The sequence below is a fragment of the Suricata suricatta genome, chromosome 9, assembly GCF_006229205.1.
Source record: "Suricata suricatta isolate VVHF042 chromosome 9, meerkat_22Aug2017_6uvM2_HiC, whole genome shotgun sequence".
Lineage (NCBI taxonomy): Eukaryota > Metazoa > Chordata > Mammalia > Carnivora > Herpestidae > Suricata > Suricata suricatta.
The window spans coordinates 136779526-136801559 of record NC_043708.1 but is presented as its reverse complement, the minus strand read 5'-3'; the positions used below and the strand labels follow the sequence as shown (position 1 = coordinate 136801559).

Here is a 22034-nt window from a genome sequence, read left to right as displayed (position 1 = left end):
CAAAACAGCCCACTATCAAAAAGACAAAAAAATAACAAGTGTTGGCAAGGATGTAGAAAGGGGGACACTCACACCTTGTTCTGGGGTGTGAACCGGCGCAGTCACTATGGAGACCAGTAAGGAGTTTGCTCAAAAAAATCAAAAATAGAAATACTACACAGCCCGCAATTTCACTTCTGGGTGTTTATCCAGAGAACATGAGAATATCAGTTTGGAGAGATAGATGCCCCCCTGTCTACTGCGGCATTATCCACAACCGCGGGCCGGAGGTGCCCGAGAGTTGATGGGCAGCTGCTCGGATGGAGGTGTGGCCTGTGTGCAGTGGGGTACTTCCCGTAACGGGAGGATGAAACCCGGCGGCTGCGACAACATGGACGGATCCACAGGGTATTAGAAGTGAAGTAAGTCAGAGAAAAGCAGATACTCTATGATTTCCCTTGTGAGTGGGACCTAAAAAACGACACACCAAACCCAGAAACTTGTCAAGTGAACAAAACAGACACGCACAGGCGCCGGGAACCGGTGGGCACGCGTGGCGCCCAGCGCTGCAGCGTTCCGTCCTGTGTGGAAACTGTTCAAGGATGCAGAGCTCATCCTTTGGTGTAATACTAGTCCAGGGTCTACTGGAAATTATGTTTAATCCAATACACCCCAGGGTATAACAGCTATTGGTTTAGAAAAGTTTGTCAGAAATATAATTCTTCTACATTTACATTTTCCGTAATCTTTAACATTATATGGAAGTAATATTAGCTCATCAGTAGACCTGTTTAAGAAGCTCCAATGTAGTTAGTGGCTTCATGAGGGAACAAACCCAAATTTTACTTAAAAAAATAAAACATTTACTTATGTTACATTCTATAAGGATTAAATTCAGACAAAATTGTTTTTATACCAAAGTTATCCACCAGTCTGATTTATTCAAGGATTCATTTTGATTGCTTTAATTTGTTTTTGTTTGTTTTTTTTTTTGAGAGAGAGAGCTGGGGAGAGGCAGAGGGAAAGGGAGAGAGAATCTTAAGTAAGGCTCATGACCTGAGCCAAAATCAACTGAGCCACCCAGGAGCCCCTAAGTAGGTTTGGTTTATTTATTTATTTATTTATTTATTTATTTTTTAATGTTTATTTTTGAGAGACAGACTGACAGAATGTGAGCAGGGAGAGGTAGAGAGAGAGGGAGGGAGACACAGAATCCGAAGCAGCTCCGGGCTCTGAGCTGTCAGCACAGAGCCTGATGCAGGGCTTGAACCCTTGAACTGTGAGATCATGGCCTGAGCCGAAGTCGGACGCTTAACCGACTGAGCCCCAGGTGTCCCATGGTTTTTTATATATAAAGGCCTCTGACCTGTCAGTTTCTGTGAGAAGGATTTCTTTTCTCAGAAGCCCACCACGTTTAATATAATATGGTACTCCTTTCATAAAAAGTAGAAATTTTGACGTTTTATACACTTTAAAGCATTAGGAAAGCGGTCGTGCATTGGCACATGGTTGCGATCTCCGTGCAGACGCCCTGCAGATGCCGGAAGGCTGCCGGCCACAGGCGCCGCAGCGAGAGGCGGGGGGGCTTCTCACGGATGGCAGAGTCAGCGGGAGGCTCCTCGACACACTGACTCCGCGCTGGACCCCCAAAGTGTCTCAGCCAGTTGGTCGGAACCTGGACTCCCAGCCGGTCTTTCTCGTGAGTCCCCACGTTACACTGATGGTGAAGGTCGGGGGATGAAACTCTGAGGACAAGTTTTCTAGGAAATGAAGTTGCCTCCCTCCAGGCCCTGAGTTCACAGGCTGTGGGTTTATAAACTACGGGAGAGGGAGGCTTGGTGTCTAACTCCCGTGCCCGGGCGTCTCTGCAGTGAGCAAAGCGGACAGAGAGAGAACAAGAAGAAAACGGCCACCATACTGAAAGTGTCGTACGTGCACTGTTTTAGTTCCTGAGGATTCTTATGTGCCTTGATGTTACACTTTTATAAGTCACATTACCATCTGTAAGCCAATAGAAACAGATCTTTTAAGACGATTATACCTAATTTTTGACCATTTCCGGAAGTAGAAAAGTGTTTCAGAATCCCAGGAGGAGTAAAACGCTCTGTCAAGTATAGACACACCGAGAGCGTACGCCTTCCAGGCTAAAACTTCAGCAACAGGTTAAAGGAAACACAAAATACACACATTCACTGATCTAGGTCTCAACGGACTTTTCTTCTGTCCAATAGAAGCAAGACATTCTTCTACAAACTGTAACATACCAGAGTACTCGCCATGCTACACCCACAAGACCGTGGGTCACCCACGTCCTGTAATGGGAAATAACACATGGGTGCGAACCGGAACCAGACCCGATCACTGCTGCGAACCACAAACAAAGTAAAAAGACAGAGTCAGGAAAACAGAAACAGTAAAACAAAACAAAACAGAAACGGAAGAGAAAATTCTGTTGCCACTTGGTATGCACTGGAGGAGCCAGAACCCGTGCCTGGGGGGAGGGGTGCGCTTTTTAACCGGCCCAGGAAGGTGCATCTGCTTGAACAGCTTGTTAGCGCAAAGTGCCAACGTATAATTCTCAAAAAAGGGCACCTAGGTGGCTCAGTCGGTTAAGCGTTCCATCTGGGTTTTGGCTCAGGGTCATGGTCTCGAGCCCCTTGTCGGACTCTGGGCAGACAGTGACGATCCTGCTCGGGACTCTGTCTCTCTGCCCTTCCCCCTGCTTGTGTGCACACACTCCTGAGATCTTTCCAGAACAGACCAAAAAACCAAACAGGACTGTCCATACATGTCAGCTGTTATCTAACACCTTTACAGGGAGCCGGCGGGGCTGCGAGGCCGGTTCCACGAGTGTGGACAGTAGTTACGACTCGGGCACAAACTCCAGTCCTCCAGGGGGCCGGCGAGCGCAGGCCTTTCCGTGTCTGGAGCGCGGTGCGCATGAGTCCTGCTTGGTCTCAAGGCCGCAGCTGTTGAAGATGTGGGCCCTTGGTGCCCTTGTGGGAGTGCTCGCCTAGCCCTGTCTTCCCTGTTCTTTCACCCAAGCTAGTAATCTAGATTTCAAGGTGCATCTTCCTGTTTTAAAATGTTGATGACTAATTCTGTTGGAAAAAAAAACTATGAGCCAAACAAAACATATCTTCAGGGCAGAGACGGCCTGAGGGCGTCAGTTTGCAGTCTCTGCAGGAGATGCTACTTACGTAACCTGGTGGCAAAGGAGGACTTCAGAAGTGGTACTGGCAGCAAGTTTAAAAGATTTCTATTTAAACTGTTTACTTGCAGTTGTTTTATCAGCGAGAAAAAAACCATGACGTGGCAGTGTTTTGTCACGTGGTGTGCCGGCCAAAGACTCACCATGCCTCTCCGTTCTAAGCTCTGTCCTTGGTCCACCTAAAATCCTCGTTTTCTGGAGGTCTGTTTCACAACCGCGTGCACACGGTTAACAGTACTGAACTGCGCGTTTGAAAATGGTGAGATAGAAATTTTACGTCATGTTCTTTACCGTATATCCACACAGACACATTACTGAAACATTTGATGAATTTATTCAAATGAAATTACTCATTTTAAATTGTCTTTGGAGGGCCGTATTGAATGTAACGGGAAAGCCTGGAGACCAGGAGGCACTTGGGAAGCCGGCTGTAATGGGCGTGTCACGGTCGCGATCCTGGGAACTTGTTTAGGGAACTACATTTACTAATGGGAATGGTGACCAATTTGAGAGACATTTCTGGAGCTGAACTGGGAGACTTTCGTAAAAAACTGAATATGGGGCTTGAGGAAATAGTAAAAAGATTAAGGTTTCTTTCTTGTTAACAGACTATACCAATAATTAAGTTAGAAAGCAAAAACAGATTCAGGGGAAATTAGTTAAGTTTTAGATAAAGTTTGAGATTTCAGGACTTGAAGGAGACCTGGAGGTCACCAAGTGCAACCATCCCATTTTACAGACGTGAAAGTCAAGGCCCCAAAAGAGGAAATGATGCCTTCAATGTCATGGTTTAAAATCCGAAGCAGGACTTCGCAAGTTGTAGACTCAAAGCTCATCTTTCCCCAGTACACAGTGTCTGCTTGGACACACGGTTCGCTCAGTTCAGAGCTGAGCTTGCGGGGTGGCCCCCAGGCCGCCACCCCGTGTGCGTGAAGGAGCCTGCAGATCTCTGCACGACACGGGGCCCCAGGCCCTGGCTCTCGCTCTCTGAGCTGCAAGTGTGCCTCTTCTCTTCGTAGCCTTTTCTTCGGTGTTAGCCCCTCATAGGACCTGTAGGTGGAAATGGTTTGTAGACATTGGTAATTTCATGCTTGCGGTTCAACATAATCCCATTAGCATTATGGGAATTCAAAGGAAAGGTTGGGGCTACAGATGGAGATTTGTGAGTTTCCATTTCTTGAAACGTTATAAGGAATTATGAATATATAACTATATAATAGCCTAAAGAATTTGGACTTTATCTTACGAGAGGTTCTCAACCTTAGCTGTACATAAGAATCAATATAGTTCTGGGGAGGACTAAAGTATCGTTATTTTTTTAATGTTTACTTATTTTTGAGAGAGAGAGACGGGGGGGTAGAGGAGGGCAGAGAGAGAGGGAGACACAGAAACCGAGCTGTTAGCACGGCACCTGACGCAGGACTAGAACCCATGAACCATGAGATCATGACCAGAGCCAAAGTCAGACACTTAACCGGTGAGCCACACAGGTGCCCCAAGTATCGGTATTTTTGAGAAGTTCCAGAGGTTCCATATGCACAGCTAAGAATGCTTTAAGCAACGCAAAACTGTGAAAGGATTGGAAGCAAGGGAGTGAGATACTAAAATATGCATTTTAAATGTAGTTCCAGCTTAAAGGGGTGGAAAGAGACTCGCACTAGTCCAGGAAGGAGACTGTATGCTGCTGTATAATATTTCATGGAGTTAGTTTTCCATAATAATTCTTGCCTTACAGCACTTAGGGTTCTAGGTGTGTGTGTGGGGGTGTGTGTGTGTGTGTGTGTGTGTGTGTGTGTGTGTGTGTGTGTTAATTCACTGTCATCTCCAAAAAGGGGTTACTTTTGGTTGTTGTTGTTATTCTTTTCAAGTATTTTGCTAGGACAGATTCCCAGAAGTAAATTCTATTGAGTCAGAAGAAATGAGTAGTTTGGCTCCTGATTATGTATTACCATAATGGTTATAATCAATTTACAGTGTTACTCTCTGTGTGGTGGGCCACATAGGAACTTTAGAATCACTTATAAGGTTCAAAAGAAGAAAAAGTATTGGGATTTTGATTAGAATAATTTTATTGTGAAATTAGCCATGAATTATTAGAGCAATGTTAATATTTTGTTCATGCAATTTTACATGATTTAACTGAATATCTAATAACTAACTTTATCTTCAACAGATCGATGAACTCCCAGAGGGAGCTGTGAAGCCTCCAGCAAACAAGTACCCTATCTTCTTTTTTGGCACCCATGAAACGTAAGTCCACAAAACAGCCTGAAGTTTCAGCACCTCTGATTTAGCTATGCCAGACTACGTCGTGTATGCCTGATCTTATTAAAATGAGCACAATTATATAAAATCACCAAAGGTAATAATGTATTTTTCTTAACGTGAAGATTCTTTATTCATTTTACTGTTGCGTGTGATTTCTGTGTAACCGTTGCACGTCATGCAGAATCTCATTTAGGACCCAGCAGGTCTTCGTGGTCTCCCCCCGTACCAGTGATTTCTTGTGCTGCTCTTGCGTTTTTCCCTTCTGGAGAGACGCCGTCCGTTCCTACTTCATACAGCAGACTGGCATTCTCTCAGGCTCTTTCAGTTTGTTGAACCCTGAAGCAAACATACCAACTTAATAAGGTTTTTAAATTGTGTTGGGTAGAGCACAGACTAAACTGCTGAATAAAAGGACCTGAAAGACAGTGTCTCCGATAACAGACATTTCTTTCTTGCTTTGAAACAGTCCAGAAGTAGGCGGGTAGCTCGGAGTGGGTACACTGCTGTGCTCTGGGAACCCAGGTTCCTTCTGTCATGTCATCCTGTCGTCCCCTGGGCTGTTTGTTGCCTTGTCTGCTATTTATTTTATTTTATTTAAAAAAAAATTTTTTTAAATGCTTTATTTACTTTTGATACAAAGAGAGACGGAGCATGAGAGGGGGAGGGTCAGAGAGAGAGAGGGAGACCCAGAATCTGAAGACAGGCTCCAGGCTCCGAGCTAGCTGTCTGCACAGAGCCTGACGCAGGGCTCGGACCCACAAACGTGAGATCTGACCTGAGCCAAAGCCGGAAGCTGTACTGACTGAGCCCCCCAGGCGCCCCGCCTTGTCTGCTATTTAAAAACAAACAAGCTGGCTCAGCAGCACCTGTGCATCTTCAGGGGGAGCCGGGAAGAAAACGTGAAGAACGGTAACTTCTGGGGAAGGGAGTTGCGTGTGTCACTTACACCTGCACCCATGGCAGTGTTGCCCTCGGGAATTAGGGAGCAGAGTCTCTAGCTTGGACTACTAAGAGGGAAGAAAACTGGAAGGAGCGATTCTCAGTGAAAGAAGGAAGCTGGTAGATGGCAGGACACGACGTCAGTGGTGACTCACTAACAACGTGTGTGGTCCGTCACACAAGGACACGAGCGGAACAGGGATTGCATGTGTGGAGGAAGCCGAAGGCTGCCGTGGGGGGCACCCGGGGGGCTTGGTTGGCTGAGCATCCAGCTGTTGGTTTTGGCTCAGGTCATGGTCTCACAGTTCATGGGTTCGAGCCCCACATCTAGCTCTGTGCTACCAGCGCGGAGCCTGCTCGGGATCTTTCTCCCTCTCTCTGTCACTCTGCCCCACCCCTGCTTGAGCTTTCTCTCTCTCTCAAAATAAATAAAACTTAAAAATAAAAACTGTCATGAAATCTTACAAGTCTCCAAATTCAGGGTCATTCTTTGTGTTCATTTGAATGTGGCAGGGCCAGGCCTGGACTTTTTCTTGGCGTGCTGGCTCTGCCACTCTGACCTCTGGTTTCTGCTCACCTTGAAAGAGAGCTGGCGGGGGGAGAGAGGCCCCTAGTGTCTATTGTGAGAAAGAGTTGTGTGTCTTTCGGGAAGTTAGTTTTATTCTTTTTTTGTTTTTATCTAATAGACACTGTGCAGTATCCAACTTAGCATGTTTTCCTCCTTAGAGAGGTTGCTAGGAAGCTTAGAACTAAGTGTTTTATCCATAGTGAGTGCAGAGCGCTTTGTGATACACACTTTTCCATCTGCCTCATTCCTTTCTCCATTTTACCTCGATACCACTATTTTGCTTTTTCTTTAAGACCTATTTCCAAGAGATTTGATCATGTTTCTGGGACGAGGCAGGATTTAATAAACAAGAGTATCCCTTTTCCCACTATATAATATAGGACAAATCAACCATTTACTAACATTGTGTGGTCACTTTTATTAATAAACATTTTCTGGGTGTTCTTTTTTTTATTTTTATTTTTTATTTTTTTTTATTTAAAAAAATTTTTATGTGTTTTATTTATTTTTGAGAGACAGAGAGAGACAGGGCATGAGGAGGGGAGGGGCAGAGAGGGGGGGAGACACGGAATCGGAAGCAGGCTCCAGGCTCCGAGCTGTCAGCCCGAACCGTGAGATCATGACCTGAGCCGAAGCCAGACGCTCAGCCGACTGAGCCCCCAGGCGCCCCTGGGTGTTCTTTAAAGCTCCATAAACGAAGAGCTGGCCGCCTGGTGTGCGGCTGGTGGGCGGACCAGCCATGCCAGGGAACAGTGTGAAGGGTTTCTCAGGGCCGATGCGTGCCGCGTCCTTCATGTCAGTCAGTGGCAGCCCTCCAAGGCTCTGCTCCGTACAAGAGAGTCCATATGGGAGTTTTTTCCTGGGTTGACGACACAGGTAGGTTTTGAAACATCTCGAGGAAAACGAACTTCAAAAAACCCGCCATGAGTTTGTTTCAGCAGAGCGTGTGTTAGGTATCGGGAGTCCCGGAACGGGGGGTTATGTGCCCGGGCAGGTGGCTGGTGTTCAGCCTGTGTGTAGAGGCAGGGAGCACGCAGCGGGGCTCACCGTGTAGACGCGGGGCCTAGCGCGGCGCCTGGCCAGCGGGAGTGCTTACGGTGGTAGCTGTTGGCCGAATCAAAATTCACTAAGTGAAATAAAGGTGAGGAGCTTCACCAGAAAGCTGTGTGCAGGCCAGCCAAGCACCCCTAAGCAGACTAGAATTTTCCTCATATCATGGCCCAGAATTCTCTTGCCCAGATGGTTAGGTAATTGGAACCCCAAATTCTTGGGTTCCATATCACTTAACCCCAGTACTTTTAGTCTGGGCGATTTTCAAGGCGGCCTTGGCTAGGAAGAGAAGAATTACGTCCTTAGAGCATGGAGCTTTGAACGGTTTTATTTTCTAGCCTGCCTTTAAGATTCGTATAACATGCAGGAAAATTAACCACTTGGGAGGAGATTTGATTTGTGGAATGATCTGTCTGTAGTCTAGGAAAAAGTGTTGTGTATCAGCAAATAAGTGGTTGTGTTAGGAGAGTTCATTGGGGGCTCTTTGGGCGACAGCTGACGCGGCCAGCTGAGCGTGAGCCCCGCTCCCTGTGGCACGGCGAAGCCCGGGCGCCCGCGAGCGTCGGCCGCCGCCGGGAACCTCAGCGCGGCGCACACGGAGTCAGGTGCTGGAGAGGGGCCAGGAGCCATCGCCTAACAATGTAGGACACGTTTCTCTAAAAGTAATATCGACATACCCAAAGCCCGTTTCTCTCTCGTGCTCAGTTTGTCAAGCAACACACTGACATCCCTTTGGTCAAATTGTTTAGTAACCTGAAAACCTGTGTCTGGATTCGGTGAGACCGAATCATGTTGACCAAGCAGTCAGAGGTCAAGGAAGTTTTGGTGTTGGAGTCAGAAAGCTTTCTCGGGTGTTTTTATCAACTTGAAAATTTTCATCAGCAAGGCAGTGAGGAATCACCATGAAGCCCCAGTCAGAAAATGGAATTTTTTTCTTATCAAATTATTTTTGTCCACATTTTTTTTCTTTGAGAGACAGAGACCGATTACAAGTGGGGAGGGGCAGAGAGAGGGACACACAGAATCCGAAGCAGGCTCCAAGCCCTGAGCTGTCAGCACAGAGCCCGACGCGGGGCTCCAGCTCACGAACTATGAGATCATGCCCTGAGCCGAAGCCGGACACTTAACCGACTGAGCCGCCCAGGCGCCCCAGAAAATGGAATTTACAGCGCTCAGCAGTAAACCATTAAATTATAGTCTCAGAGCTTTCCACATCATCGCTGCGGATAATTTCCCAGTATGTGTCTCCAGCTCAGACCTTTCCCCTGAGTTCCAGAATCACGTCTGCAACTGCCTACTTGACCTCCTCCCTAGGATGTCAGGCCAGGGTTTTAAACTTAACATCAAAAACTGAGCTTTTCACCCTCAAATCTTGTTCTCTCAAAAATCTTTCATTCCAGGGTCTCCTGGGTGGCTCAGTTGGTTGAGCATCTGACTTCGGCTCAGGGCATGATTTCACGGCCCATGGGTTCGAGCCCCACATCAGATTCTGTGTCTCCCCCTCTCTCTCTGCCCCTCCCCGCTTGCAGTTTGTCTCTCTCTCTCTCAAAAATAAACATTAAACAATTTTTTAGCAAAATAAAATCTTTCATATTAGCAAATGCCAACTCTGTTTTAGAGTTTCTCAGTCAGCAACCTTGGGCAGAGCCTCAGCTGCCCTGTTTCTCTCACCTGCTGTCGCCGCCCCCTAACAAACTATGTTGGCTGAGGGTGAATCCAGCGACTTGTCACCGGCCTCACTGCTCACACCCTGGCCCGGTCACCAGCATGACCTCGTGGCCGGCTTGTCTGCCTGCTTCCGCCCCCGTGCCCTCCTCCTCAGTCTGTTCAGCGCGGCGGCCAGAGCGGCCCTATTAAAACCCAGGCTGTCGCTTCTCTTCTCAGACCGTTCATGGCTCCCCCTGCGCTCCCCGCACCCCTGCCCCCCCCCCCGCACCCCTGCCCCAGCGCTGGCCTCTTTGTTCCTAAACTCGGTGGGCCCCCCCTCAGGGCCTTCGGTCCGCTCTGGCCCGGGGGACAGGCGCCTTGTTTCCTCACGTCCTGCAGTCCTCCGACGCTCCCTTGTCTGCAGGGCCCCCTGTGACCCGCGTGCCTGGAACTGTAAAGTCCGCCCCAGGCTTGCCGTCCCCTTCCGTCTTCCGTTCTTGACTTCTTCTAGCGTGCGGCATCGTGGCTCTCCTCTCTGGTTTCGTCACACCCCCACCCGCACGGCTAGACTGCTCCCTGAAGGTAGGGGCGTCCGTCTGTCCCCTGCGGAGTCCGAGCCCTCAGCGGTGCCTACGCCCAGGCGTGGCCGCTCACCTGTGCCTCACGGCCAGCACGGGCCTCAGTACTTGGAAATGGGAGCCTCTCGGTGTCAGCCAGCACGTGGGCCTCTGCCGTCTTGCTGGTGTCACAGGTGCCGAGGCCGAGGACTCTGGCGTGAACGCTCAGATCTGCCGGCCGGCCCTGGCGTTACTCCAACTCACTTTGTTTTTATGGTTGTGATTAATTTAGGATAAGGTTTAAATTATATCACATCCTATCTATTTGCTACTTCTGAGTTTTCTTCTTGGTTAGTGCCTCATTAAACACTAATGTGATTTTTTAATTTGCAGAAAGAATAGTGAATAAATATACTACTGTGGTGTATAGATTAGCATAAGTAAGCCTTAGCTTAAGATGATGATTTAAGTGGTCAAAGGGGACGTCTTTAAAACTGCCTTGTGGGCCGCCTGCGGGGCTCAGTCGGTTAAGCATTCGACTCCGGCTCAGATCATGATCTTGCGGTTTGTGGGTTCAAGCCCCACATCACACTCTGTGCTGACAGCTCAGAGCCTGGAGCCTGCTTCCAATTCTGTATGTCCCTCTCTCTGTACCTCCCCTGCTCATACTCTGTCTCTCTTTCCCAAAAATAAATTTAAAACTAGCTTTGTAACTAAAAGTCAGTTTTAAAACAGAAAATAAATTGGTAACTTGCAGTAAAATCCAAGTTGTGCTCGTACAGGCTAGGGTTGCCGGCTTACATGGCCAGCTATCCAGTTTTTTCTGCCTTGAAATGTACTTGTGAGCATTTTGTGCTGTGTGCCTAACTCAGAGGGCTTATTCTGCTGTTTTTCTTAGTATACGCGCTGCCAAAGCGAGCATGAGTTTATTCTACTTTTAATTTGATTATTAAACTATGCTCTGACATCTTTGTTGATATCGATATTAAAAATATCATACATTTGAAGGTCAAATGTATTCTATTTCTAAAATATCTCTGCAGTGCATTTTTAGGTCCCAAAGACCTTTTTCCGTATAAGGAATACAAAGACAAGTTTGGGAAGTCAAATAAGCGGAAAGGATTCAATGAAGGATTGTGGGAAATAGAGAACAACCCAGGAGTGAAGTTCACTGGATACCAGGTAACAGTTTGCTTCCTTGTTAGGTCTCATTTCTTTGGTTTTAACTCTCTTTGGGGCCTTTGTTACATGTCCTTTTGTGCTAGTAGTTACCTGACTCCATCTGTCTGAAATCAGAATTTAGCCCCAGTAATATTTTGGATTAAATGTAATTCTGTTACCCAGGGGTTCAAGTCAAGGGGCCACTGGAAAATTGAGGTTGACAGTCTTTTATTTTGAAATCTGTAGAGTAAGCTGAACCCTTTCAGATTAAAATAGAATGACTCTTTTCACAGTCTCTGTTCTTTGCTAATTTTTCAAAAATGTAATTAGCCAATATCTTGTTATTTTTAGGCAATCCAGCAACAGAGCTCCTCAGAAACCGAGGGAGAAGGTGGAAACACTGCAGATGCGAGCAGTGAGGAGGAAGGGGACAGGGTGGGAGAGGACGGAAAGGGCAAAAGGAAGAACGAGAAAGCCGGCTCCAAGCGGAAAAAGTCCTACACTTCGAAGGTGACTGAGTCCTTTCACTTGTTCTCGGTGTTACGTGCATGTTCATTAGATGACCTTCCGCTCTGTCCTTGGCACCTAGAAATCTACCAGCTCTGTGGAGCCTCTGCCTGCAGGGACAGTAATGGAGCCGAGGGGTAGGACAGGTGACTTTGCACCTGAGGGCAGCGGGCCGTTGACTCTTCAGGGCTGGTCTGGCTCTGGAAATGCGGCCGCTCCGTTGGAGAAGGACTGGTCGTCAGCCCACAGGAGGTGGGCACACACGGGAGCAGGAGTGCCACCTGCAGTCCCCTCTGGATGAGCTCGGAAGGCGCTAGGGATGTCGGAGACCAGGACGATCCCGGAGGGGTCTGGGCAAATAGAAAGATCTGTCTTTCTGCTTTAAAGAATGTACAAATAATACATATAAATGAAGAGAGGACTGAAGGCAACGAGCAGGAGGAGAAGGCACTTTAGAGAGAGGGGCCAGGCCTTTCTGAAGAGAAGAGGCAGCGTTCATACCGAGGCCTGAAGGGTGCGGGGGCCGTGTGCCCATGGGTTAGAGTTTATAGACGGCCGGCCCGGCCTGAACTAGAAGAGCGCGGGCGTGGTGGGGGTCAGGACCCAGAGGGAGAGGCAGGCAGAGGCTCAGTCCTGGAGACTCGTGTGCCCCATTAAGGAATTTGGATTTATTCCCACTGTGATGATAACATATGGAAGGCTTTAAACAGGACTGATATGATCCTAGGTGCACAGATTGGAAGTCTAGGTTTTTCACACGGTCATCCAGACATGCAGGTGAACAAACTGTGAGATTGTGAGCTTCCTTCACCTTTAGAAACTAGAAGCGAGAGAAATAGATCTCTGAAACCAGAGGTTGGTACAAGTTTTCCTGTAATTGGTCTGTCACATGATAGAATACTTGGATATATTACTTCTGTTTAGATTCTGGTATTCAGTAGCTGGATGCCTGACCTAGGGAACTCCTCAAGAACCCAGTCCCAAGAATTTATCAGATGATCAGCATTTTGTTTTACCGTCTATAAACTCTACCCCATGGGCATACAGGTGAAAATGTATGAATGCGTATTACGTCGCACCTAATGAAACACATGGTATTTGCCTTGGATGGGGATACAGTTTGCAAATCACAACAAAATAATTAGAATTTTCCTTGTTAGGCTGTATCTTCCATTGCATTTTTTTCAGCTGAATTTTTTTCGGCATTTTGAATTTCACTTAGCCACTCAGTTGAATTGATTTCTTAAACTTATGACTGCCTGCTGAGCTGTGCAGTGTACTGTGCCCTTACCCTAAACCATGTGAGCTGCCTGAGGGAGCGGAGGCCTTTGACGGTGTGGCTATGTGACTTTTCCGTGTCGTTATTCCACTGCTTGCTGTCATGCCCAGAAGTAAGGGGACTCCTCCGAGTGGGGAGAGATGATTTAAAGCAGCAAAGGGGTGAAGACCAACTTTACTTACTAAGGTTTCTCTGTGTTCAGTTAAGGGATCATCTTTTTTTGCTTTTCTTTCCAGATCACAAAGTTCATGATCACTTACTTTTCACTTTTTACTGTTTTATTTATTGTCAAAAGAAATTACACACAGACAGACAGACTTTGGAAGAACACACATGGTTTTGAATGTTCAGTATTAATGGAGAAACCCAGCACGGTGGTTCTTGAACTCCCTTGTGCACCAGAGTCACCCGGAGGGCGTGGTAAAGCACACAGTGCTCGCCTCACCCCTCAGTTCCGATTTCAGTGAGTCTTGGGTGTGGGATCTGAGAACTCAGTTCTCAGCAAGGCGGATGGCTGCTGATCTGGGGACCGCGTTTAGAGGAGCGCTTACCTGACCTCACCTCATGTTTCTTAAAGTTGAATATCTTCCTTTGCCACTGAAAACCAATGGTCCGCGAACTTTTGTGACTAAATCCCAGTCAAAAAGCAGATGTGAAGGAATTCTGCATTTCTCTTTGGCAGTAGGCATATGGATAATTGATATATGACCATAACATCCTGGCAAACTATAGGTCAAAATATTTTGCACGCACATTACTTCCTGCGCAAAGCAGGGCAAATCAGAGCCTCCCAGCAGAGGAAAGCCCTGACGGCGCTAAACCACTAGTGAGCTTGGTTCTAAAACATGTGGCAGCAGCCGGACACACAGCCAGGTCAAGACCACAGTGACGAAACAGAGGACGGGCCCCTGCCCACAGCTACAGGATTTCCCTGATCTGAATTTGCAGCACAGTCAGAGCCCTGCAGGGTCACCGGACACAGCCGGGGGCCAGCTCGCTCCCCAGGCCACCGTGGCTCTGCAGTGAAACGTCAGGAAGCCCTGAGTCTAGTCTGTGTCATGCCACGTTACAAGGCGTATGAATTCACGCGTGGGGGTACTCGGAAGTAGCCTTTGTAAGCATTAGGAATGTTAGGGGTTTGTGTATTATCACCTCTGAGAACTGTAGTCAGAGATTATTATTTGAGAATTAGTGCATAAAGCAGTTACTGTGTTTCAGTAGTTATACTGTACTTACTAGGAAAACAAGAAGTGTTCTGTGTTTTATATTGTCCTCCTCGATCTTAGCTGTGATGGTGGACGCTCCATGTTTGGGTTATTAAATCTCTGCTTTTTGTTCATGTGGAAAGTAAAGATGACCTCATTTTAAGCTGACATTTTGGGCTTGGTTGGTACTTTCAGTTAAGTGAAATAGAAGCGATGTAATTGTATGCTCTATCACAGAGCTACAAGATACTTTCTCTTTGGAAGTTGTATTTAAAAGATTGATTGTCTGAGGAATCTCCCAAGTTGCTCATTCCCTTCTGGAAGACCGAAAGTGACTTGGCTAAACCTGTTTTGCCTCAGCCCTTATTTGCCAGTCGCTTAAAGGCTCTTAAAAGTCCTCAAAAAGGACATGTTAGTGAAATGCTATGTTTTACTTCCTTTTTTTTTAAATTTTTTTATTAACATGTATTAGGTTTTGAGAGACAGAGAGAGACTGTATGATCAGGGGAGGGGCAGGGAGAGAGGGAGACACAGAATCCGAAGCAGGCTCAGGCCCTGAGCTGTCAGCACAGAGCCCGACGCGGGGCTTGAACCCACAAACCGTGAGATCACGACCTGAGCCGAAGTCAGATGCTGAACCGACTGAGCCACCCGGGCGCCCCTACATTTTTCTTTCTTAAAGGTGCACGGTGGGGCCAGCTTCTGGTCCTTGTAATGCTGCTCTGCAAGCAGCTTTGGCTGTGAGCTATCATTGTGTTTTCACTCTCCTTAAGTCAGTCTTGATTTCAGAAGCAAGGCGGTGAGGAAAACGTGCTAGTCCCCTTGGGCTCTTAAACATGGTCTGCGACTTAACAGATGAGCATAGTTTACGTCACACGGTGATGCACATGTCGAGGTGATTACATGGCTCTGTCAACCCCCAGCTTCCGCCGCTGTCGTGCCGTGAATGTTCCTGTGTTCTCTGAGCTCGCCTCCCTCTGTGGACCTGAGTTTCTGCTGTGAAATGATGAGGAAGGACAGGCCGGCCTGACAGCACCCTCTCGCTCTGCAGCCTCCTGAGGGGCTGTCCATCCAGCCACCACTCATGTATGCACAGTGTTCTGGGGACGCGAATGTGCGTTCAGTGCTTTGCCCATTGCCCTGCTGGAAAGAACTAGCAGGTCACGTAGCTCACCTCTGCTTCCCTCCCCACCTTACCTTGAGGCCCAGCGAGCGGAAACGAGGTGCCCAGGCCGCCTGCTGGCCCTGGTCTCTGCGGTGGCCGGGCCACAGAGGCTGGCCATGGGGCAGCCACTGCTGCGGCTCTGACTTGCCCTCGTGCGACTGGATGTGATCTTCTGACTCTAATCTTTAACTTGTCCACACGTTTAGAAATCCTCCAAACAGTCCCGGAAGTCCCCAGCAGACGAGGACGACAAGGACCGCAGAGAAGAGGAGAACAAGAGCAGCTCCGAGGGCGGGGACGCCGGCAACGACACGAGGAGCACGGCCTCAGACTTGCAGAAAGCCGGCGAAGGGGTAAGGGCACTAGATAGAGACGGGCGGTGCCCGCAGTCCGGTTGATACGCCCGTCCGGGGGGGGGGGGGGGGGACGCGGATTCGCGGGCTGCCACGGGGCGGGCACGCAGCTCCGGACGGAGGGCCTGGGCACCGGCAGCCGGCGGGGGTACACCTGCCTCTCAGCTTGGAGCTCTGTCTGCGGTTCATTCTTTCCTAACCTTCAGCAACTTGAGCCGTTGATTATTTTTTTTAATGTTTATTGACTTATTTTGAGAGAGAGAGAGAGAGAGAGTGCACATGTGCACAAGCAGGGGAAGGAGGTGCTGAGAGAGAGGGAGAGAGAATCCCAACCGGGGGCTCGAGCTCACGAACTGAGATCACGGCTTGAGCTGAAATCAGGAGCCAGAAGCTTTACCAACTGAGCCACCCAGTTGCCCCAACTTGGGAGTCTTTTAAAGAGTAAGACGTGAAATACTGAAATTATGAAATGCCGTCTCACAATTTTACAGTTCTATTTATAAGATCAGTAGCATGTTGAAAATAGGAGACTTCATACTCTGTTTCTTTCCTAGAAGCAGTTTGTACTGTCATGTACCCGCAGGACTTTAAACATTTAAGTGTTCGAACAGCATGTGAACACTGGTATTTGAGGTACTGACGGGGAAGACTTGTCCACCTTGAGTGTTGTTAACTCTTTTGTAAGGGACAGGTGACATACAGTATTGTATTAGTTCCAGGCACGCAGCGGTGAGTCCACACATAGAGACGTTGCGAAGTGTTCACGACGCCAAGTCTGGCGACAGTTGTCATCATACGTAGTTACCGCCGTTTTCTGGACTCTGTTCCCCGTGCTGCACTTTCCATCCTTGTGACTGGCTTGTTTTCTAGCGGGAAGTTTATACGTTGTGGTCCCCTTCCCCTGTGTCACCTGTGTCGCCCACTCCTCAGCCCTCCCCCCGAGAATGGACAAAGTGTGCTTCCTAGATCGGGGACTTTGTTTTGTTGTGTTCATTCTTTTTTTGTTGTTGTTTTTTAGATTCTGCATAAGTGAAATCATATGGAACTTGTCTTTCTCTTTCTGGCATATTTCACTCAGCACAATATACTCTAGTCCCTCCGTGATTTCACAAATGGCAAGCTTTCATCCCTTTTTGTGCCTGAGTAACATTCCTGTGAGTGTGTGTGTGTGTGTGTGTCTGTGTGTGTGTGCGTGCACGGCCACCATATCTTCATCCATTCATCTCTCAGTAGACCCTTGGGTTATTTCCATATCTTGGCTATTGTAAACAAAGCTTCACTTAACATAAGGTTGCATGTTTCTCTTTAAATTGGTGTTTTCATTTACTTCAGATAAATACCTGGTAGTGGAATTGCTGGTATTTCTAACTTTCTGAGGAACCTCCATACTGTTTTTCCAAGTGTCTGCACCAGTTTACGTTCCCTCCAACGGTGCACGAGGCTTCCCTTTTTCCACATCTTGCACACACTTGGTACATCTGCCTTTCTGATTCTAGCCATCTCTGCCAGGCGGGAGGGGTAGCTCACCACAAGCGTGCCCCTTCCCCCCACATCCTGTTCTTCCCACGCTTCTCTTCCTCTCTGACCTGCCTGCAGCAGTCCTGTGCCTCCCGCACCGCCTCGCAGCTGCGCGCACTCAGGCACGCCCTCCCCGGTCCGCGGGGTCGGCTCCCGTGCAGGCCCAGGCCGATCCGCTCCCCGCCCGGCCCGGGGTCTGTTCGGTCCTTACTCTACCTCTGCAGCACCTGATGCCGTGACGCTCTCCTGCGCACTGTGCCTCCAGCCCCGCTGCTCTCCTGAGCTCCCGCCTCGGCCCTGCTCTGCTCACAGCTGCCGCCGCCCGTCTTCTACCTCTCGTGCTTTCCACTATGTGTCGTGTGTGGCTGATGCCTTCCCACTGCATCTCCTCATTGTAGACCCATCTTTCTAACTGTTAATGAAACCATTTCTACCTGAATGTCCTGAAAGCACTTCAGCAAACAGCCGCTTCCAGCAGTGGCACAGCAGGGCGTTAACGGCTCCCATGTCACTCTGTGCTGCCGGCTGTGCCAAATGCCGGCTATGCATCGTCTCATTTAATCTCCACACAGATCCCAGGGTGTAGACGGAGACATTGCCCATTTTGTACCTGGGGGAAATAAGGCTGGAAAGATTGGCCCAGGTCACATTGCTAGTAAGAGCCTAAAATCCATTCATTTTTTCATTCATTCCTTTAAATTGCAGTATAGCCAACACACAATGTTCCGTTAGTTCCGGGCGCAGAGTGTGGGACCCGACGAGTCCATGCATCACGTTGTGCTCCCCACATGGCACCGGACAGTGTCACTGACTGTTCCTACCCTGACCTTGTCCCATGACTTCATAACTGGAGGCCTGCATCTCCCACTCTCTTTCACTGCTTTTGCCCCTCCCCTGCCCGTCCTCCCTGGCAAATCATCAGTTCTCTGTATGTATGGGCCTGGTTCTGTTTTTTTTTAATGTTTTATTTATTTTGATACAGAGAGAGGCCAAGCATGAGAGGGGGAGGGGCAGAGAGAGAGACACACACAGAATCAGAAGCAGGCTCCAGGCTCTGAGCTTATCAGCACAGAGCCTGACATGGGGCTCGATCATGACCTGAGCTGAAGTCGGAGGCCCAACTGACGGACGACTGAGCCACCCAGGCGCCCCTGGTTCTGTTTTTTTAGATTCCACATACAGAAGTGAAGTCCTGATATTTGTCTTCCTCTGTCTGACTTATTTCAGTTAACATAATACATCCTACTTCCGTCCACGTGTCGCAAATGACAAAATCTCGTTCTTTCGTGGCTGCGTAATGTTCCATTGTATACGTGCACCACCTCTTCTCTGTCCGTTCATCTATCGATGGACACTTTGTTTCCTTCCGTAACTTGGCTACTATATGTAATGCTGCAGTATAAACAAGAGTGCATTTATCTTTTTGAATTCATGTTTTCACTTTCTTTGGTAGTAGAATTACTGCATTCTGTGGTATTTCTACTTTTAATTTTTGTAGGAACCTCCGTACTGTTTTCCACAGCGGCTGCACCAGTTTGCGTTCCCGCCAGCCGTGCACGAGGGCTCCTCTTTCTCCACGTGCTCACCGTCCCTTCCCAGTCTTGTCCTTTTCATAGCTACTGTCACAGGTGTCAGGTGATCTCATTTTGGTTTTGACTTGCATTTCTCTGATGACTAGTGATGTTGAACCTTTTTTCATGTGTCTGTTATCCATCTGGCTGGATGTCTTCTTTGGGAAATGTCTATTCTTGTCTTCTGCCCATTTTTTAATAGGAGTTATTTGTTTTTCTGGTTTTGAGTTGTATGAGATCTGTAGATCGATAGATAAATATGAATATGAGATATATGGATATATATGATATTAACCCCTTACCAGATATATCATTTGCAGATAACCTCTCCCATTCCATAGATTGCCTTTTCATTTTGTTGAACAAAAGCTTTTTATTTTGGTCTAGCCTCAATAGTTTATTTTTCTTTTTGTTTCCTTTGCCCAAAGAGATGCATCTAGAAAAATGTTGCTAAACCTGATGTCCAAGAGATGACTGCCTGTGTTTTCCTGTCTCGAATGTAGGTCTTCAGTCCCTTTTGAGTTCATTTTTGTGTGTGCTGTAAGAAAGTAGCCCAGTGTCATTCTTTTGAATGTAGCTGCTCAGTTTTCCCCGGCAACGTTTATGGAGATGGTCTTCTCCCCATTGGATATTCTTGCCTCCTTTGTCAAAGATGACTTGACCATAAACTGTGAGGTTCTTTCTGGGCTAGCCGTTCTGTTCCATTGAAAACGTGTCTGTTTCTGGGCCGGTACTGTGCACTTCGGTTAATGCAGCTCTGTAGTATCTCTTGAAGGCTGGGAGTGTGATGCCTCCAGCTTTGTTTTTCTTTCTTAAGATTGCTTTGGCTCTTTAGGATCTTTTGTGGTTCTGTACAAATTTTAGTATTTTTTTGTTCTAGTTCTGTAAAAAAGAAATGCTTTGGTATTTGAATATGGTTGCATTGGGTCTTTGGATGGTTGTGGGTAGGCGGAGCATTTTGACACTATTTCTGTCCATGAGCTGGAGTATCTTCCCATTTGTGTGTGTGTTTAGTTCTTTTCATCAGTGTTTCATTGTTTTCACAGTATAGGGCTGTCACCTCTGTGATTAAGTTTATTCCTAGGTCTTAACTCTTTGTGGTACAACTGTAAGTGGACTTATTTTCTTAATTTCTCTTCTGCTACTTTGCTATTAGCATGTAGAAACAACAGATCTCTCTATATTAAGTTTGTATCTGACAAGTTTACTGAATTAATTTATTCTGATAGTTTCTTGGTGGAGTCTTCAGGGTTTTCCATTCTATCATGTCATCACGTATGATGACAGATTTACTTTAGTTTGGATGTGGTTTTTCTTGTCCGATTGCTGTGGCCAGGATGTCAGTGGGTTAAATAAAAATGGCGAGAATGGGCCTCCGTGAGGCCTTCCCTCTCGTAGGAGGAGAGCTCTCCGATTCTCACCATTGAGTGTGATGTTAGTTGTGGGTTTTTCATAGCTGGCCTTTATTTTGTTGAGGTACGTTCCCTTTATGCCCATTCTGTTAAAGTCAGATCCTTTTATTTTTAACCCCGTTTTAAAGAATATATTAAAATGTATTATTAATATATTTTAATAATAAAAATAAAATAAAACATGTTTAACATATTTACATATTATATTTATATATTTATGGTATATATTTATGATATATAAACATACATAATGTATGTAAAATATATTATATACAGTATATAAATATGTGTTATATATTTATATGTTTATATAAAGATCTTTTGTACAAAAGAACATATATATAATATAAACGTAAAGTAACAAGCATAGTATTCCACTGACTACCAATGACCCTCACACTCAACCCCAAAACTAAAACAGAATAATAACTTGTATCTAATCACATGTTCTTCCCTGGTCCCACCTAGAGAGAGAACCACTAGTGCTGTAGTTACGATCTCCTTTAATTTTCAGAATTGTAACTCTTGTCTCACATATAAACATATATTTAAATAACCCTTAACGTTGCTCGTTCCGAGGTGGTTTTTCCCTCTGAGACAGGCGCTGCCGCCGTCTCTGGCTACACGTGCAGAGTCAGGGACGGCTTGTCCCCGTCATGCCGTGGTGACGGCCGTGCCGGCTGGGCAGGAGCCCAGCTTTTAGTCCCTGGGCTGTGCTGCTGGTCATTTTTGAGAGTTTTAAGAAAACTGGTGACATTTAATGCTGTGCTTCCAAGAGTCCCCACGCGGTTACGTGTAGAATGGCTTATTAATTTTTCACGGCAGCGTGACGCCCGGTTTTAGGACGAGGCCGTGGGGCCTCCGCCAGCCTCCTAGCGCACAGAGGCGAGCCGTCCCTGAGGACACGTAAGCCCGGACCCGACACCGCGACTCGGGAGTGGGTGGTCTCTGACTTTATAAGATAATGCCAAGTCATAGTCCTAAGTATTTGGACCAGTTTACACACCCACCTTCAATGCACAAGTTCCTTGTGACAAACACGTCACTGTCAAACTAAACTTTTGCTTGTGTAGTGAGTAGAAATGGTAGTATTGTCTGCAGTTCTTTGATTAGTAGTGAGGTTGAGCTTTTTTTCACATTTATCGATCACCCGTGTTTCTTCTGCTGTGTGGTGCTGGACTTTGCATTTTTGCCCATTTTCCTATGGGTTTTTTTGTTGCTGATCTGTAGGACTCACTCCTTTACGTTCTGGACTCTAACTGACAGGGCCGGTCATGTGCGTCGTGGGCTCCTTCTCCACATTCGTGGCTTGTCCGATTTTTTATATACCTTTCGGTGAACAGACTTTCTCTGTTGCAGTCAAATGTCTCAAACTTTTCTTTTTATGGTTTGCATTTTTCTGTCTTGTTTAAGAAACCTATCCCTTTCCCAAGATCAGAAAGATACTCTTCTATATTTCCTTTTTAAAATCATAAAGTTTGTTTCTAACCTGCTAGTGTTCCGTCCTTCTGGAATTGATTTGGGCACAGTAGGAGGTCGGGTCCTGTGCTGGCTCAGCGTCACCGTGCGAACCAACACCATGTATGAAATTGTCCCTCCTTCCTCCCTGATCTCAGTGTCTTCTGTCATATCGGCATGACTCTC

At 47.0% G+C, this 22034-nt stretch overlaps 1 protein-coding gene across 2 annotated transcripts in view; it reads left to right on the top strand.

Moving 5' to 3' along the window:
* The first annotated feature begins 1501 nt into the window (after positions 1-1501).
* HDGFL3 (HDGF like 3) overlaps positions 1502-22034 on the top strand; it is a 26810-nt gene continuing 6277 nt past the window's right edge. The window contains exons 1-5 of one of the 2 annotated variants that reach the window (XM_029950490.1): positions 1502-1678; positions 5364-5440; positions 11263-11401; positions 11732-11890; positions 15743-15889. In XM_029950490.1, the coding sequence (XP_029806350.1) occupies positions 1517-1678; positions 5364-5440; positions 11263-11401; positions 11732-11890; positions 15743-15889 (684 nt within the window). In that variant the 5' untranslated portion in view covers positions 1502-1516. Of the gene's footprint in view, positions 1679-3356; positions 3450-5363; positions 5441-11262; positions 11402-11731; positions 11891-15742; positions 15890-22034 lie in introns of those variants that run through there. The other variant, XM_029950491.1, reaches the window with a different exon arrangement.